Source organism: Centropristis striata, chromosome 20 (assembly GCF_030273125.1).
Source record: "Centropristis striata isolate RG_2023a ecotype Rhode Island chromosome 20, C.striata_1.0, whole genome shotgun sequence".
Taxonomy (NCBI): Eukaryota; Metazoa; Chordata; class Actinopteri; order Perciformes; family Serranidae; genus Centropristis; species Centropristis striata.
The window spans coordinates 14,561,717-14,581,335 of NC_081536.1; the positions used below are offsets into that span (position 1 = coordinate 14,561,717).

Here is a 19,619-nt window from a genome sequence, read left to right on the forward strand (position 1 = left end):
CGAATTCCGAATCAATTCTGTAGCACACAATCGGTAGGAAAAAGAAATCATACTTTGATGATAATTTACCCGCAGAAGCTTTATTAAAGCAGTTCAGAGTCTCATACAAGATGACACAAGTATCTACAAGCATAGTACCTGCACTTTGTTTATGACAGCACATCTCCAAAGAGATCTTAGTTAAATAGGTGAAAATTCATTGGTCAAGACATGAACACTTTTTTTTACTTTCCCATCTTTCTCTACAGTATCTAAACACTATCCCTCCATCTACAGGGAAACAGATGTGCCCAGATCCAAGCAGCCAAGCCCCATCCTGTCATCCTATTGGTTCCCATTGGTAAGACCATCTTCAAGTATTTCTGAGAGATGAGCCTTTCACTGTGCCCCAATCCAAACAGCTCCTGGTTTACTTCCTCTCATAGTAGAACCACTGATCGACTGTAAATGAAAACATTAACATAATTAGTCATTCTCACATCAGATAAATCAACTTAACCAGAAATTCACCAGAAATATTTTTGGAAAAACTACCTGATGAGGGGATAGGTTCTTCTTTCCCACAAGGACATGTCTAAAAATAGAGTGAAACATCAGTTATGAAATAATGTTCAAAGAAGAATGAGGATGTTGTGTTGCAAAAAGTAATGAACAAAATATTACTTACTTCACAAACAACACTTTTAGCCTCGTCCGCTGAGCAGCAGTAAGGACTGTCGCCGGATGAGAAAGACGTGTTTTTGCTGCAGTGTGTGAGAAGTTAGTCATTTATATTTTAGAAGCCAAAATACATGAATACATCCCAGCCTTACTGTAGGTTTTATCTGAGGTCAAGCAGTAAGAACAGTGTTTACCAGTTCAGTTCACCAGCATTGGTCTTTTGGGAAATGAGATCTTTCCAGAAGCCGTGAGTATCCTTGATTACCTTAATGGCAAAGTCCTGAAACAAAACAAAAAAAGTAAGTGCTTAGTTGGAAATAAGGTTTGATTTTTAACATATATTATGCAAATACAATCTGTATAATTCTGTATGTCAGTTTGACAAGATAAGATCTTTATTGTCCCCAAGGGGAAATGATGCTTGGACAGCAGTAGGCCTACTACAAACAGCTGCAATCAACTTTAAACAATACGTAGCCAACACCATTGGTACACCAAAGACACAGAAATAAGTTAACAAAAAAGATTAGTAAAATATTGCACATGCCTTGTAGATAAAATATATAAACACATAGGTATTGTGAAATACAATAGTGCCTTCTTGTATAAACTACATACACTAGGTAAGGCTTAAACTGAGGAAAGAAAGCTTTAAATTAAGGACATAAACTTGAAATCGTACTTTCTCGCAGCAGAGCAAGTTAACGGTTTGTAAAGGGAGCACGGCATTTAGAAACAGGAATCAAGAACCAGTTTCCAGTTGAGAACTGATTGCGAATTGTCCAGTCTATCAGATTATTATGCCTCGGAGCTTATCAATTCCTTCTATCAGCGGCTGCATGTTTGTCTGAAAATGGCATGCTGCAAAACAATGACGTCAAACTCATGCGTCTAAACTGCTGGAATTTGCAAAGAGTCATGGCAGAGTAAAAAAAAAAAAAGGCTTTTGCCAACAAATGACGCACATCCGATAAAAGTATGTTAGGGTGCAAACCTTGTCTTTGAACTCGTCGTTGAAAGCAAAGCGGTTCTCTGGTTTCCCATCTGGCACTTTGTATCTCCTGAACCAGTCGATTGTGGCCTCCAGGTAACCAGGTTTCAGGCGCTGGACGTCACTGATGTCTGGACAGATAGTGATAATAAAACAAGTTCAGTATGACTGATGCAGGACTGCTCGAATACTCAAACAGAGGGAAAAATAGGTGCTTACTGTTAAAGTCTTTGGCTTCAGGGTCCTCCACATTGATTGCAATCACTTTCCAATCAGTCTCACCCTCATCGATCATGGCCAGGATCCCGAGCACCTTCACTCTGATTACCTCCCCACGGGAACACACCTAGAGAGGACGTTTGAGTTTGCAGTTAATTTTCTGTGTCATCAGCACTTTTATCCTTTTTCAATGGCATGAACGTACACATCAAACAATAAAATCAATCACCACAGTGACTTAATCACCTAATAGAGATGAAAAACATTTACATAAGGCTGTAAAATCATCAGCTACTGTTGTACCTTACTGCCGATCTCACAGACATCGATGGGGTCGTTGTCACCGCAGCAGTCAGTGTCTGCATCTTTGTGTGCGGGATCTTCCCACGTCTGAAACAATACAGAAAAAAACATGTCATCTTAATGGATATTTGCTGGAGGATTAGTCTTACACTAGTACAGTTTTTATTTTTAGCATCTTTCCAATAAAGAGCTAACCTGAGGAATTGCTCCATAGTTCCATATGTAGCCTTTATGTGGGAAAACATTAGCAACATATCGCAGCTTGCCCTTCTTCACATCTTGCTTCACTGGGTTCAATGGGTCTTTTGTAGCAATCTGAAAATACATTCAAAAAAGTACTGCTTAATAGTAGGTTTCATTTAGGTTAAAGGGCATTTGTGATGTATTTTTGCAAGAAGAACTTCACATTTGAACCCTGATGCAATAAAATACTTTGCATGACTAAAACTCACATTAAATATTCACATTAAATGACAAGGATAGAAAAAGATCTTGTTTAACTTTCCAATGAATATATATATATATTTTCCACAGTATTGTGCAAAAGTCTTAGGCAGATGTTAAAAAAATGCCTACAAGAATTGATGCTGGTTTGAAGGCAAAGGGTGTTTCTCTTCTGTTCACTCACTTTGCATTTTGTTAATTGACAAAAACAAACTTAACATTTCTATCTGTGAAAGCATTCTTTTTTTTACAGCATTTTTTCACACCTGCCTAAGACTTTTCCACAGTATTTCAGCCAGAGGTTGAGGCGTTCCAGCAAATAGTACAAGACAAATAATGTATTTTTGAACATTTAAGCATGTAAACATGTTCTAGTAGGAACACAAAATACAAGTATGAACCAGAAAAATGAGCATGTTAAGTCCCCTTTAAACCTGTCGGATGAAAGGTTAAAAACATTGTGGTCAAGCTGAAGCTGAAGCCAAAGCTGCCAAATTTGACCCAAAGGTTGATGTTGGAAGACTAACTCATACCTCCATCTTCGCATTTGTCCACCTGGGCACTTCAACAACCACGTGGAAGATGTTCTGGAAGAGACAAGAATCTGTCATGATTATCTTAAAATTATTTTTGAAAAATAACCAATTTAAAAACACATAAAAGCTTATAAAAATGTGTAGCATTCTGGCTTTTATCATCCCTCTTTTAAAAGCATCTCCATTAATAGGATTATTAGTTTCATAAAGATAAGATACTAAATGATCTACTGCAATCACAGGAGATATTGACACAGCACTGAGAAAATGAAGAGTAAAGGCCATTGCCTTCACAAGTAGACTATGACCTCGCTTTTCTGGAGACTATTATGTAAACCAGCTCAGTGTCAGTAACTGACTGTCGTTAACTACAAAACTAAATTTTCATGGAAGCACTGTAAGTACCGTTAAATCTGTAGGTAGGTTTTTAGGGTTTACAAAATACAGATATATTTATTGGGCTAAAGGTGACGGATGCAACCTTACCTGACTCTCATCGGCGTACATTGGTATGTCGTGGAATGGTGAGATGTACTTTCCTTCAGCATTTTCTGTAAAACAGTCGATTTAAACACTGTGTGAACATGGCAGCGAGATTAAATCAGCCCTTATTGGTCTCATATCAATACTCTGTGACCTACACCAGGACAATCACGTCATAAGTTGTCCTTAAGTCTTAAGTTTTTCTACTTCCTCCTTTCACTTTTGACTAAAAGGTGCACCAATGACTTCCTTGATGAAAAAAAAGATTTATCATCTGCATATTACAGATGCTGCACTTTTTTCCTGCATAACCTACCTTCTGCCCTTTAATGGTTCAATGATAAATCTAGTACAGTGCATCTAGTACAGGCATGTCCAAACTATTCCACAAAGGGCCGTGTGGCTGCAGGTATTCGTTCCAACCAAGTAGCAGCACACCAGACTTGACTCAGTTAATCAACTGATCTCAGTCTTCAGACAGTTGATTGGTCAAACTGTGTGCTTTTGCTTGGTTGAAACGAAAACCTGCAGCCACACGGCCCTTTGTGGAATAATTGGGAGATGCCTGATCTAGTAGAACAAGCAGTGCCTGTTTAGCTGCCTCATTAACTTGCAAAATGCAAAAGGAAACAGCTTACAGTTACTATTACTTAACTAACGTCAGCTGAGCAGACAGGTTTATTTTACCCACTTGCCTTTATTGTTATGATCCTGGTTTGTATTTAAATTATAAAAACTAGTGATTTGAATATATTCTCAATGACTTGAGACTGGGCAATGAATCAGTTCTTACTTTCTATTACATCTTTAGCTTCCAGTAATTAATGAAAACAAGATAAATCAGGATATAATAAATAGTGTGGCATATTCTGTTTTACAATGAAGCTTTCATGTTGTCTTGTGTTATAAGCAGCGCATGTTTGCCCGTTTCTGCTGAATTACTGGAATATGTTTAATATAGCTCACCAAAATGTTGAATATTATACAGTCATGGAAAAAATATTAGACCACCCTTGTTTTCTCCTTGCTTTCTTGTTAATTTAATGCCTGGTACAACTAAAGGTAAATTTTTTGGACAAATATATTGATAACAAAAATAGCTTATAAGAGTTTGATTTAAGAGCTGATATCTAGCCATTTTCCATGGTTTTCTTGATAATGATTTTGGTTATTATCAAGAAAACAATGGTCTCATCATTTTTTCCATGAATGTATGTTGAAGAGTTTTCAGTAGGTTGTGGAAGGGCACTTAAGTTACAACATAATTGATCATATGTCATATTTATTTTATATCTGATTTATTTTAGTTTGATCAGTTTTATATTATTTGTTTGACTGCAGCTACATTTACAATGTATTATTTATTTTAAATTGCATTTTTTAATACATTGGTGAGACAAAAAGGGTTTTTTTAAGTTACACGTTTCCAAAGTTAATGAGTAACCGTGTTAAGTAATCGTAAAGTCAATATTGATAATCTTGATTCTGATTTCTGTCATAACGAGCAGCCGTAGTCTTGTTATCAATATCAAGGGGTTTATTAAGGTGTAATACTCACAGAGGGCGTTGCCTCACCTACTCCTAAAAGCTTTTATGACAGTATAGATGACGTGTTTAAGCACCTTGCGAGATTTCCCGAAATAAACAACTTCCTTCTACAAAAGTCCAGGCAAGAATAATGGTGTAAAATCAACGTTGAGACCTACAGCGACGTGATGTCAAAAGCCGAGTCATCTCACTCGGAAACTGTGATACAAACCGGCACAACTGGTCAGCGCAACTTCACCTGGCTCAAACCGAGCAACTACGACTATTCAACCAAGTGCAGGTGTGCTTGTAACTCCCAGTGTAAGGGCATATTGCTACACTTATAGAAAACAAACCGGCAACAATAAATGAATAAGTGACACGTGGGAGGTTGTTGCGGCTAGCACTATGAGGGTTGTGAGAATAACTCAAAGTAGCAAACAAATGGCAAAACTCTATCATTTCTACTCAGTTTCTACTTACTGAAGAACAAGCGGTAGTTGAGGGAGTTCGGGTTTCCCCTCTCTTCCACTGTGAAGTTCATGTTTAACTGCAGGTTTGTGTTGCTGTCTGGCTCTGGGATGGAGGATGGCGGCGGAAGGAAAAGTCTGCGCTCGGTGGTGGGTTGTGTAGACCAGAGAGAGGGCACCACGCATGCGCACATGATATATGACGCCTTCAGAGGCTATTGGAAATTTCGAAATTTGCTGAGTTAAAATACCAATATCCCAAGAATGGACGCTATCAAATTTGTTGCCTAAAATTAAGGAATTCAGTTTCAAATAATTTAACGATCCTTATTAATGTAGTAATACCTGTTAATAAGGTTTGGTTTGGAAAGTAATTTATGTTACCTTTATTTTGTCAAAAAGATATTGAAGCTAGGGACAATTTTTCTACACCTGTAAAATAGTGTTAAGCTTATCTGGAACATTATACATGAGTGTTTAGTTACAACGATATAAATACTTTCTCATGCCAAAGATGTTGAATATGTACATGTATATACAATTGAATTTACAAGTAAATTTGCTTCAACTTTTTTTTGGCATTTAAAAATTACTTCTTTCAATCCTTGAAAATAATGAAAAGGAGGAGTGCCTTTACTCTGAATAACTTGGGTTATCCATTGGTTAAAGCTCCTTAAAGTTAATTGACTTTATTAATATTATTACTACTAATATTATCCTTATTAATTGTGCTGCTCAGATTTATTGTTAGATGTGTTTTTTTGATGTCTGTTTATAATGTTAATATGTTTAATAAAGATTCTAAAAAAAATGTGCAACTGTATGAATGGACGTTTGCATTATTTACAAAAACAGAACTGAAGACAAACCCAAGCATCCATGTTCAAAACTGTTCTAATATGACACATTATAAGCAGCTGCTCAGACTATGACTTCAAACAACTGAGTCATAACTTGTGTATTTCGTCAGATCAAAGACTCTTATAATTATAAGGACAGAAAAGGATCAGTGCAGGTCAGGAACATGAGTGAATGGATGAAAAACAACAAGTTGAGCCTGATTTAACTCTTTAACACGCAAGTAAGAAAATTAGGATCATGATGCTGTATTTGAATTGTTCTTGTAAGTTGTTCACAGCTTTCCAATCTGGGAATGTTTGTTGTCACTATTAAAAGCCACTTTGTAGGTTCACTTCAAAGACATTTTCGAGTGAATTCAGATACTCAAGCTATAAAATATATTGAGTGCAAAATGTGACAGTCAAGGGGAACCATAGCCATTCTAAATACTTTCCTTTTTACCTGTCAAAAAATTACGAAAAGCACTTGAATGCAGCATCAAACCTGCATTGACATGTTACTTTATATAAGTTAATGTAAGTATTATCTAATCACTCAATTCTACTTATACAATAAAAATTAAAAGTCATTGCAGAAAAATACCCTTGTAATCATATTGTGTTATATGATACATAATTAGATTATTAGTACTAGTGTATTCATGTAAATGCATGCAGGATTTTGCTGTTAGTTGAGGTGGAGCTAATTTTTTAAACAGTTTTGTAAAGGACTCAGCTTATGCTTATTTACATTATTAAATAATCTGCTGATTATTTCCAATAGCCAATTGATTGTTTTCTAGAAAGACTGAAAATATGCCATCACAGTTACCGAGATAAAAGCTTCACATTGCTTGTATTGTCTAACAAACAGTCCAAACATTGAAATTATTATTTTTTTAAAGTAAAAAACCAATCAATTTTCTGTCAATTGGCTAATACATTTACATTTACATTTACATTTAGTCATTTAGCAGACGCTTTTATCCAAAGCGACTTACAGGAAGAGTAAAAAGCAAACAATCAAGGTATAGTGCAATAAGAGCTATTAGTGCTAGTGACAATTCTTTGAGGAGTAGACTTATCATGTGGTCTAGGAGAGAAGATGCTCTCTGAAGAGCTGGGTCTTCAGGAGTTTTTTTTAAAGGTAATAGATCAATGGTGTACTTGTACATACTGTTTGGTAGTTTAATTTACATCGAAGCATAATTCATCATAATAAAATATGATGATTTGTGGGCAAAAGATGAAGTAGTGGCATAAAAGAAATGCAATGTATCCTACCACAAATCTGCAGGCTATAAAGTACAGAATCTGAGGAAATAGCCTGCTTAGTTATTCCACCACTGGTTATCATTAACTTTGGGAACTTCAAATAATAAAAAATGATCTTGGATATTGTAATGATATATGCTCCTTTTTTTTCTCTTGATAGTTGTCCTCATTTTTCAAATGAGTGTTATTTATTCAGATGAGGGCAATAATTATTCTTGGCAGGATCCCTGGATCTAAATCCGAAAAAATTGGTCTTTTTTTTCTTTTCTTTTTTTACCTGCCTGCAGGATTTCTAAAGGAAAACACACACACAAAAAACACATTTTCTCAAAGTTTCTGTTTCTCATAAGTCTAAAAACTAGACAGGCACCACACCGCTGACTTCACATCCGCCCGCAGCCTGTCGTGTTTCCTGCCTTTGCTGAGGGAGGGGACGGTGCTGACGGCTGGGAGGACGAAAGGAGAGACAAGAAAGCTTTTGGGAAGATATAAGAGAGTGGGGAACGGCCCGGGTTTCCACCGTCCGTCGGGAAATAAACACCCCATTTTTCTGTAGCTGCTGAGTTTGTCACCGAATCGGCGCTGAAAATGACCAGTCGTCAGCATAGCGAGAGCAGGGCCATCCCGACCAGGACGGTGTTGATCAACGACACAACGCAGCTACCTCATGACTATTGTACCACCCCTGGAGGCACTTTATTCTCTACCACTCCCGGAGGTGAGGGGGCAACCTGCCTACTTATCTTTTTTATTATGACAGTGGGGGATAATGATCATTTTGCGGTGTTTGCACTCTCAGATGAACTGTTCATGTCACTGTGGCCTATAGGCTGCCTTGTCATACTGATCAAAACAAAAACAAGCCTTAGCCCCGCCCCTGGGCTCTGTCGCGGCTGTCTAATTGGTTGGTTTGCAGCGCAGAGATTCTGATGAATGCATTGTTACCTATTGCTGTATGAATAAAGCAGGTGAAGCTGTTCAACCACCCAATGCAAACAGCAATGTTATAACCAGCAGCTTAAAGCAAACGCTTGTGTATTGGCACATTGCAAGGTATGATAAGGAAGTAATGGATCTAGGATACTGTACACACATCGCTGCATGACTGTGATATGTGGCATGCTTTTTTCCTTTATAGACAGTCCATAGGAAGGTTTTTTTTTCTGTCAAGGATTTCATTATTTTTTCTTTATTCATTTTTTTTGCCACTAAAAAAAATGAAAATAGTGAAACACGTCCATCACAATTGATGTGGCATCTTCAAATAAAATAAAATTACACTTTTTAATCCCAAGGGAAATTGCTGTGCAGCAGTTGCAATACAATGTTGTAAAAGACAAAAGACTAAGAAAAACGCAAGGTTTATACACTATATATAGTAGTAATGATAAATATGGTAGGGTTTATATAGTTATGCTGTGCAGTGTTTAATCTGAGATAGTGTAATTTTAAGTGTGTGATTCAGAGTAATAATTTATTATAAAAATATTTGCCAATCAACTTGTGAATTAAATCATTAAATCATTTTAGATTTAGTTCAAATACACAGTTGTTTGAGACTGTTAGGATAAGTATTGTTATTGCAGTGGTTTCCAAACTGGGGGCATAGAGTAGTTGTGCACGTAACCACAAAAAAAAAGAAGTGAAACTAATTTTAAACAGCCTATGATCACAGTAGACAGCTTGACCTGTTAGACGCCAGTGTTACTGATAAAATGTTTTGCTGCATTTCATTGCTATAATTGCTGGAACTGAGCCATCATCATTTTTGTTGTGAGTTCCACCTGTGTTTTTCCATCATGACAAGTTTAAGTGTTGTGATGCCAGCAAGGCTATCAAGATCAAGGTTAATCAGATTTAGTCAGAAACCAGACAACATAGGAGTTGACAGATTTTTGGCCATGAAGAAAAACTCACAAGGCAGAATTGTCTGTCAAATTCACACCATAAAGAAGTCTATCATGCTCTCACTGTGGAAGAACCTTGTGTCTTTTGTGTGTGCAGTGTTTCACTTTTGCAACAGAAAAGGGTGAGAAAAGAGAAATGTGTTAAAAGAAGCAGGCAGTTAGGCATTCCAGTGTATTGTAATTCATGTTGACTGAGGAAACTTGACTTCTTCACCTCCTCTTGGATGTTTTCAGACTTTGGCTAATCATTTCAGAGGGAGGTCGTTTATTGGCTGTTATGTGCATGCATGTCCCTTCAGATGGTGAATGTTCAATGGCAAAAGTCCTGCAGAAAGAGTTGCTATTCCAGCACTGGCAACAACTGCAAACCAACCCCAAAAACAGAAAGATGGACTTCTCAAAAGGAGATTCTAAAAGAGAGTCTAATAATAGACAATAAAACGTCTGCTAGCCATAGCCAAAAGGCTCACAATTGCAGTGACTTCAAGTTCATGTTTATGTAGCTACATAGAACCACAAATCACAGTTTGTCATCTCAAAAGGGTTTACATGCCCACAAGAAAACTGGACATAGGTGCATATAGTTTGCATTTCTTATTTTATGCTTGTTTTGTGGAAAGGATTGAGGACAGAGAGGGGAGATCTGCTGGAGGAGGGCTGTATTATCATATTCTGGTCTATCTTTATTCTTTTTCTTTTTTGCCTTTTCCAGAAAACTGTAACCACTTCAGAAGTTAATTAGAGCAAGTGCAGTCACAGTGACTGGTTCATGTTCTTTGTCATTCACATTTCATCTTTCTGTCTTGCTTTTTGCTTTTTTTTTTGGTTAATTGGGGCTTGTTTTTGTTTTCATGTCAAAGCCTCAGAACAGACTGAAACATCCAGGTGTAAAAGTGTTGTACCAAAGACTAATTGTAAGAAAGGTAGCTGCTTTTAGACAAGCTGCTTTAGTCTCTGGGTGACAGGCAGCCTTCTGACTCACAGCACATTCAATAGCACCCACATTAGATACTTTGTCGGGAGTAGCTGAAACTTGATACGTGTCCCGTTGCAGGAACCCGGATCATCTATGACCGTAAGTTCCTACTGGACAGGCGCAACTCTCCCATTGCCCAGACTCCCCCGGCTCACCTGCCTGTCATCCCTGGAGTGACCAGCCGAAATGTCCTGAGAGAGAACAAGAAGAATGAAGCCAACAACCACATCAACAACCATGATGGCAAGCCCGCAACCGGTAAGAGTTACATGGATTAAGTAACTAACTTATGTAATAGAAAGTGTTTAGTTGGTGCAGTCACCAGTCCCTCTCTTCTCAAACATGTGACAGACACACCCCCTGCTGTAATTATTTCACTTATTGACAGAGATTAAAAAAAATCCACCCAGCCTGTTCCAGACATGTCTCAACACTAGGAATAGGCGTTTAGAAGAAACCTGCCAACTTTATCTACATTACATTACATTACATGTCATTTAGCAGATGCTTTTGTCCAAAGCGACTTATGCATTCAACCTGATGGTACTAGACATAGACCACAGGAATCAAGTAAGTATCTATAACGTTAACGATCAATTAATCGATTAATGGCTGCATGCATACATGGGCAAAATAAAAGATATATATACAGTACTAAGCAAAAGCCTGTTTTGATAACGGACGCTTTTATTTTGAATGGACGAAAAGAGACTTCCCGTCCATCCTTAAACTAATTCACGCTAGATTAAACTGTAAAGATAAAGAGTTCAATGTTTTATGTTTTAGCCCTGAAGAGGCATGAGGCTAGTTTTCACAGTAATCTTGCATATTTAAATGTGTTTTATGTTTAAATAAGCTAGTTTTGCTCCAATTAATACTCTTGTATTTCTATGTGCTTTATAATTGTTATTGCCCCTTTCAGTTTGCACACTGTAGCTTTATCCAACTTAATTCTCAGCTCATTGGCTTGTTCACGTACGGCCGCAGAACTGAACACTGGCCCTATTTAAGTTCAGTGAGTACTGATACACAGTCATAGATCAAATTAAAATGAAAAAATATACAGATCGATTAAAAATTCCATGTGATCGACCAAATTCTTAACAACCATTAAAAAATCATTGATCAATTATTTCCATCCCTACTTAACACCTTTGGGTTTTTTTTATATTTTTCAGGTGATGATGCTCAGTTTGAAATGGACATCTAACAGACTGGAACCACACCAGCAAAAGCAAATGACCTGGCATCACACGTGCCAGTGGCTTGGCTTGTAGAAACCAATGTTGTGAGCCCTCATGGCAGCCATCTTCTTTAGCTCTCTGTCTCGCTGCTGGATGTAATGTGTGTAAACCATGGGGATTCAGTGTGTCATACATACATGTACAGCGCGGCCAACTCTGGAAACTATGTTTATTTGTGTAGCTTTCCATGGTTACCAGCTGCTGTACAAACCACACAATGAGGGAGCGGGCCTGAATATAATGTACCCAGACACATTGTCCAATTAGCAGATTGCAGTGCTTATCTTCCAGCTTTCTGAGTCAGGATCTTTAACAGGGCACACTGTAAAACTGACAATATTCCAAGTTAATTAGGGGAGGAAGTGGTATTTCTTTAGTACTGGCCTTAGAATCAGTCAAAAGCTTTGATATTCATCACAGTCTGGTTTTTAAAGACCCTTTTAAGCTTTTATTTAAGTGATTTTTATTTCTTTTTTGTTTTTGTTTTTGGAACTACTTGAAAAGCTCCACAATCTATTATCGGTTGTTTGGTCTGTTAAGTTTCCCATGATGATATGCAAAGGGACGCTGTGTTGTTTTTTATTTTGCGTTTAGGTGAAGTTTTCATGCCATTCCAAGACTTTAGTTTCCATAACCGACACAAGCATGTGTTAGTTTCTAATTTTCAGGGGAAAACTTATTTTAATACATTTTAGGCAGCAATTATAATTGTCATCATCAAATGATTGTATTTCCCACTATTGCATAAAGCTTATATAAATCAAGCAATTGAAAACAAGCATTTTTATTCAGAATTAATTGTCAGAATATCAAGCCACTCGAATCATCAATATCGTGACTTTGCTAAGTTTTTTAGTTACACATTTCTCTCCTGCCGAGAAAGGATTTCTCCAGATTTGATGTCAGGTTTTCTTGTCTTCATAATCTGATAAATGGAAGAATTACTTGGCAACATCTATCAGGTGTTTTTGACTATCCAGACGAGATAAACATTTAGATTCATGTGAAAGCGGTTGATATCCCTCTCGTAATTTTTGGGTGAAATACAAGAAGATTTTTGAAAAACTTGAAGTAAACCAGATGTTTTATATGCATTTTATTTTTTAATACAGTTTCTTAGTATTGAGGGTATTTGTTTGGGCACTATCAGCACTGTCAGGCCTTTGGATTTGTTTTACGAGAGTCAAAGAAGCAGAAGACATTGTTTGCATCAGGCTTGATAGATGTTGTCCCTTCATCTACAAATCTGTCCCCAGTGTCCTTAATCCATCATACAAAACCTTATTCTTTCCACGTGTCATGTCTCTCCATGCCTTACTTCAAATGCAGTAACTCAAATAAAACTAGGTTCCTAGTCATCAATTTGTACTTTCCAACAGATGTTTATTTTTTCACTGTAACATTGAACAGGTGACATTGTACTTGGCAATTGAGCAAAACAAGAACTTTTTACATTTCTTTTTTTTCATCCTCAAGCAGCTGTGAAGTTTGAAAGTGTGATGGGGCACATTTCATTTTGGGATGCTGAAGTTTAGATGTGGTTAAAAGAATGCCACATGCTCATTTAGTCCCAATAATTTGTTTGTTGTTTTTTTTTTTTACACCACAGTCATAGTCCTGTCTGCTAATTGTACTCTGTCCAAGTAGCAGCTCTTAACTTGGAAAATAAATCACCATCAAGTTCCCATTTTTTTAAATTAAAAATGAATTCACACAACAAGTTTGTTTCTCTGTATGACTGGAGCCGCTGAATGGCTGAAATGATGTCTATCAAAGATTTTCTTTTTTTCTTTTTGGCTTTGTAATTAATTCTGGCCATGTTTGATGACAAATACAACAAGGGGGTTGCTTGAACCCAATTCGCATTGCACATTTTTGGCGTTGAAACTTTCTATTACGGCATCATAATTCAGATTGCAGATTTATTTCAAATCAGTTTGGTTTGACAATGAGGGCTTAACATTGTGTGTTGAAAGAGATTTGAAACAAACTTACTGTAACTTTCTGTTCTGATTTTAAGTAACTTTATTTTAAATAAAACTCCAATGCCAGTGGACACTGTTGCTGCAAGATCAATAAAGTTCCGTAACAAAGAAAATAAGATGTTGTGTTTTTAATTGTTCCTATTTTGTGTGGTTAAGATTATTTAAATGTGCCAAAAATCATAAATGCAATCAATAAACATGACTCACTAAATGTCTTTATTATAACTGTGTTTCAGTAAGAAGCAGGAATATCTCTTTTGTTTTTACTGCAATGTTTTTCAGTATGTTGTCTCAGTAACCAGAGTCAGGCAGTGCAAGAGAGGGGAGCCCTCTTTCCACATCTAAAATGTCACATCACAAGTACTCATTAACAAACTAAAAATAAATCCTCTTTGCAAACATTTTTGTGTTATTGCACCCACTCCTATCCCTACACATGTGACTCTATGACAGTGCATGGGAATTTTGGTGGATGATATGACCCACAGTCTCCTACAGTAATCCTAATTTATCCAGCAATTAACAATATGTCAGTATGTTATTTGTTCCTTATTTCAGCCAAATTTTACATTTATAAAATGTAAAAAAAAGTCTTAAAGCAATTACCATATTATATTACATACAACACACATATTAAAGCATATATCTTCAAACACTATCACATTAAGAAAATCTGTAATAAAAAATAAAAAGTTATTTTAGCCATTTTTACCCCATTTCCTCTTTTTGAATGTTTTTATCTTTACTATTTTCAGTTGTTTCTAGTTCTTTGATATTGCATTGCAGTCCCTGCTGTGATTAGGCCTATAATCTGTATTCTGCCATCAACAAAAAAAACAACACTTGCATGATTGACGTCTAGCGGACTAAAGAGGAATCGCAGGTGGTGTTTTCCTACATGTCTTCCTAAAAGTTCACCCCAAAAGCTTTTGCTATTTTTCAATGTGCCAAACCTGTTTGTATACCTTTACGTTCGTGTTTTTTTTATTGATGTGCAAGCATGGAGGTTAAAAACAAAACAAAAAAACGAATGTTTTGGGGGCAGAAAAAAAAGGCTCATCTTAAATGTACTCGTGTTGATTTTATACCGATATGTAATTAATTTGTGATGGATTTCACATAATGTATTTCCGATATATTACGTTAACTAGAAAAAAATAATAATTTCAAGAGTTTTTTAATTTGTTTACGTTTTTACATCAGGCAATAGCAGTGCCCGCCCGCTCAATTCTCTGCAGGCATTAATCCGGTCGCCTGCTGGTCCTTCCTCCTTTTCTACGTCCCTGAGCGAGGCCGGCGTCAAGATGGTGAGTGTTGTAGTAAAATATCAAGTAAAATCCGTTCATCATCGAGGCCATCCGTCCATTTGCACACATTTCATGGCCACAAGATGATCTTTTAAGTGTGGGCCACAATAAAATGTCGATATTGATGAAATAGGGAAATATATGAGAGGAAATTCATCCACCATCTGAATGCTATCCCAACTGATGTCTGTCCGGACGTTGCCGAGCTGTAGTTAACTGCTCTTGGATGATTTGTAAAGCTTCTGCTCTGTGTTTCAAGTACTTTTTATTCCGCTCAGAAGCTCTTCAATCTACACGATTGTTTAATTACGTTTTTTTACTGTAAAAGTACCCAAAAGGAGGCACATAGTGCTGGCTACCAGCGGCTAACGTTAGCATACACTACACTGATAGGCATGCCCAGGCCTTCATGAGAAAGTGAACATTAAACTACTAAAATACAGCTCAGCTTTATTAACTGGCACACAGTTGTTCAAGAACAGGCTGCTTTGAGCCTGAGGAAGCCTTTCATAGCAAGCAAGTTAGCTGAGAAGCTAAAGGATAATGTTGACAGCATGTATCGGGGAAGCTGCATCAGCATGCTGGAGCCTTTGTTTTTCAGTCCTGAGATCTGTAGTTAGAGGCTGTAAATGTAAATAATTGTTGATATATTGTCTAAAACATCTATCCCCCACCAACAGAATGACACAGTGACAGTCAGGACCCGCAAGTTCATGACGAACCGGCTGCTTCAAAGGAAGCAAATGGTAAGTTTTTAAAATGTGGCTGCAATGATCATTGTGTTGATGCCATCAGGAGCTGAGTAGATGGGTTTTTTAGTCACGCACACATATTCACTGCTTTTTCCTCTGTGTTTAGGTCGTCGATGTCCTGCACCCCGGCAAGGCCACAGTCCCCAAGACTGAAATCAGGGAGAAACTTGCCAAGATGTACAAGACTACACCTGATGTTGTGTTCGTATTTGGCTTCAGGACTCAGTTTGGTGGCGGCAAGACAACAGGCTTCGCCATGGTGTACGACTCCCTAGACTATGCTAAGAAGAATGAGCCCAAACACAGACTGGCCAGAGTGAGTTTTGAAACACATGAATGCTTTGATAGTTTCATTACAAACATGGAGTTAATGAGCAGAAGGCCTTCCCATGTCACCCTTCTTACGTTCCACAACAGCAAGCAGGGAATTGTCTTATATTCTGGCCCTCAAATGCGCTTCCTTTTCCCCCCTGGAGAGCCTTTGTGAATATTGTAGAAGCTCTGAACTCCATTCAGTTGTCAGCCACTGCATGTTCATCATGTTAAGTAGATGCAGAGTGCAGAGAAGCACTTGACAGTTAAAAAGGTTGGATGACAGAAATAATTGTACGGTATGAAGTTATACCATGAAATGCAAGTGGATTATCCATAATTTCTATCGCACATCACTGGCGGTTAATGTTTGAACAGCCAATCATTCTGAGGCTGTTCAGGTATCCTTTTGTTGAATGCAGAGAAATTGCTAGAAACTCTTCAGCAGCATCGTGCTTGTGGTAAATTGTGCCTGGCCAACGCTCCTTTTGTGGGTTTTGTATCAGGATTTTAGTCAGCTCAAGGCATGGCGTTGCACTGTTAATCAATGTCACACTTGGTCAAGGAAGCCAATCAAATTAAGGAAGAGACTGGCTTTACTACATTGCGTTTTCCTTCCTGTTTTGTTGCAGGTAGATGTCGTATTACAAGCAGTATTTTATGATGAACTACACAATTTTAAAGGTCATTAATAACTTAAATGTATACACAGAGATGTGTGAGCAGCCATGTAAATCTCTTTGATTGTTATGCCCTTCGCTATGCCTCTAAAATAGCCTAGCCAGTTAGTTAGCTGCTTGACTGCAAACAGCCCAGCTCCACAGGCGCACCACGCCGTTTTGCCCTATATATTTTGCAGAGGCTTTTTTTTTTAAAGTGCCTACACCTCTAGCTGTGTATCTTGGTGTGATCTGGGCTTAACCGTTTTAAAGCTCCTCATTCAGTGCTTGTCATACAACTTTGTAAAGTCTTACAACAGTCATTACTCCAGATTGTATTGCAATACAGGCGCCTTTGTGAAAATGTTTTCTACAGTATGTTGTGATTGCACCAGTGTTAATTATGTGGTAAAATCAAACGCATGTTCATTTGTGTTCCTCAGCATGGTCTCTATGAGAAAAAGAAGACCTCAAGGAAACAGCGCAAGGAACGCAAGAACAGAATGAAGAAAGTACGAGGCGTCAAGAAGGCCAGTGTGGGCGCTGCTGGCAAAAAGGTACTGTGACCGTTTTATATTCTTGATGTCAAGTGAACAGTAAACACAACTAGTCTCCCGTTGTCTCTGTTCACCAATGTATTCCTGTTTGGGCTGAACGATTTGGGGAAAAACATCTAATTACAATTATTTTGACTATCGCAGTATGATTTACCATTTTGGAGGGAATAATCTTTATTTTCAAAAGTATATTAAAATGATCCTGATTAAGTCTTAGAATACAGATCTGTTTTAAATTTTTCCCCCTCAAGTCTTTAGAATACAATTTTAGGCAAGGACATCTCTGCAGCACCACCATATTTGATTCTGAATGCTAATTTGCACTCGTCCATATTGTGCATTTTATAAGTTTGATTGATTGTAGAGCCCTAGTTCCTGTGGTAGTATGCCATAGAGAAATATACATTTTCTTTAATTGTAGCAAAAATAATAGAAAAGCAAGAGGAAAGCTTTATTTTTTTTTCAGTGCTCTTGACTCTCTCTTGATTTTCATTGCACACCCATTCTTTTCCTACCCTGCTAATCTTTATTTGTATTCACAATTTTTACTGTTTTAATTTCCTTTTGTTATCTTTCCATTCCTATCAAATGTTCTTCGGGAACTGTAGAAGGTAATTGTTCATAAATGGACTAACTGCAGTGTGCAGATAATCCAGGAGTGATAGATTCTAGCTAACTCCACCCTTTATACCCTCATCTACCCATCTGAGAGCAAAGTCTTATTGCTTTTCTCTAGGATGTATATAATGCATCCGTATGAAAGTATTTGACCCATTGGTGAATACTTAACTTGAAATTCTTTCTCTATACTAAAATACTAGCTTTACCTGAAAACTAATAGTGTTTCAGACCCTGTTTTGAAAACCTAATGAGGAGATTCTACAGCCAATAGAGGAAAGACACTTATAAAATCCAGTAACCACTAATCTATAAAAACTCCTGATGTAGTTTTTGTTGAAAAGAAACCCTGCATACTCCTGAACCCTCTATAAGGCACCAATCGCTAGACCCAAGTCACCTAGAATAGATCTCTGAATAACAAAGCCCAGCTGGACTGTAAATGCCTTCAGCAAAAGCGGTTTGTAAAATATTGAATGTGTCCAGTCACATCATCTATTGTTTTCACCAGCTTGGCTCTAAATGTGGTACATGACCTGTGGAGTCCAGCCACTATAAATCCATTCAGAGATCTTTTCTGTTCCATGTTTCAAATTTCAACATATTAACATTTTTTTTGTTCCATCTTTTGTTCTTGATTTTGCTTCCCATGGATTTCTTTTGCAGAAGTGAAGTGTCAGTGTGCAGGTATAGAAGCAGAACAAGCATGGTGTGCCATTGTTTTGCACATCAAATCCTGATAGACCTGAGCTGTGCATGTCCCACCTTACATTCCCCTCCAGCTTTTCCTTTAGTGTTTTCCTATATTTCCCATGTTGTTTAAAACTCCCTGCTTATAGGTTTTTCCTCTACCCCAGCCCTTTCTACAAATCTGTCTGCTATAATTACGATATTCATTAGGCTTCCCCCACTCTGCCTTACATGTAAACAGACACAAGTGCTTTAATAACTCTTCAGGTCTCTAGTTAATATGAGCAGAACTTGATTGTAGCATGTGTATCTTGAGTGTGGGCCAGCTGACCTTAAAACCCTGGCAGTGTGTGAATTTCTCACTAAAATGTTTCCTTAAAATGTCTTACTCGAGTAATGTTTTTATATAGCATCAACTTTGATGTTGGGGTTGAAACTGTCTTGCCTGGTGTGTTGTAACATGTCTTCATTTGGACTCTTAAACATAAGATTGTCAAAGTTTTTATTGTAGAAATTATATTCTTTTACTAATGTTACTGTTCTCTCCTTACAGTGAGCCCGGACAGCCAGGGAGGGTCTCCGTGCTCAAGATGTTCTTGTATATTGTCATCAAATAAACTTTGGAAAAAAGTGGAAAAAAATCTTTGGTCTTTGGCTACATTTTATTATCAGATGTCTACATTTTTAGTTCTGCATACATCTCTTTAGCCTCACAACTCCACCAGATGGTTGGCAGTTAGGAGTCACTACTTTTAGGCTGCTGAATCTATAATCAGCTTGCATGGATTCAATAGTGGTATACTATATTGGGCATCCATGATGGATTTTCAGTTCAAAATACTCAATTTGCTTATAAGTACTTTTA

The 19,619-nt window shown here is 37.3% G+C and overlaps 3 protein-coding genes across 3 annotated transcripts; 2 read left to right on the plus strand and 1 right to left on the minus strand.

The window, feature by feature from the left end:
- Positions 1-53: 53 nt before the first annotated feature.
- ppa1b (inorganic pyrophosphatase 1b) lies at positions 54-5,788 on the minus strand. Its single transcript, XM_059359252.1, has 11 exons — positions 5,647-5,788; positions 3,640-3,704; positions 3,151-3,204; positions 2,369-2,488; positions 2,174-2,260; positions 1,871-1,997; positions 1,655-1,782; positions 855-940; positions 668-743; positions 535-574; positions 54-441 (listed from the first exon to the last, which is right to left on the minus strand). The coding sequence occupies exons 1-11, from the start codon at positions 5,705-5,707 to the stop codon at positions 410-412; spliced, it is 876 nt and encodes a 291-aa protein (XP_059215235.1). The 5' UTR covers positions 5,708-5,788; the 3' UTR covers positions 54-409.
- Positions 5,789-8,159: 2,371 nt separating this feature from the next.
- eif4ebp2 (eukaryotic translation initiation factor 4E binding protein 2) lies at positions 8,160-13,864 on the plus strand. The gene is made up of 3 exons (XM_059359593.1): positions 8,160-8,465; positions 10,709-10,888; positions 11,809-13,864. The coding sequence occupies exons 1-3, from the start codon at positions 8,336-8,338 to the stop codon at positions 11,838-11,840; spliced, it is 342 nt and encodes a 113-aa protein (XP_059215576.1). The 5' UTR covers positions 8,160-8,335; the 3' UTR covers positions 11,841-13,864.
- Positions 13,865-14,815: 951 nt separating this feature from the next.
- Positions 14,816-19,395, plus strand: rps24 (ribosomal protein S24). The gene is made up of 6 exons (XM_059359893.1): positions 14,816-14,926; positions 15,063-15,166; positions 15,847-15,912; positions 16,025-16,234; positions 17,333-17,446; positions 19,308-19,395. Exons 1-6 carry the CDS (start codon positions 14,860-14,862, stop codon positions 19,308-19,310), a joined length of 564 nt encoding a protein of 187 aa, XP_059215876.1. The 5' UTR covers positions 14,816-14,859; the 3' UTR covers positions 19,311-19,395.
- The last annotated feature ends 224 nt before the right edge of the window (positions 19,396-19,619 follow it).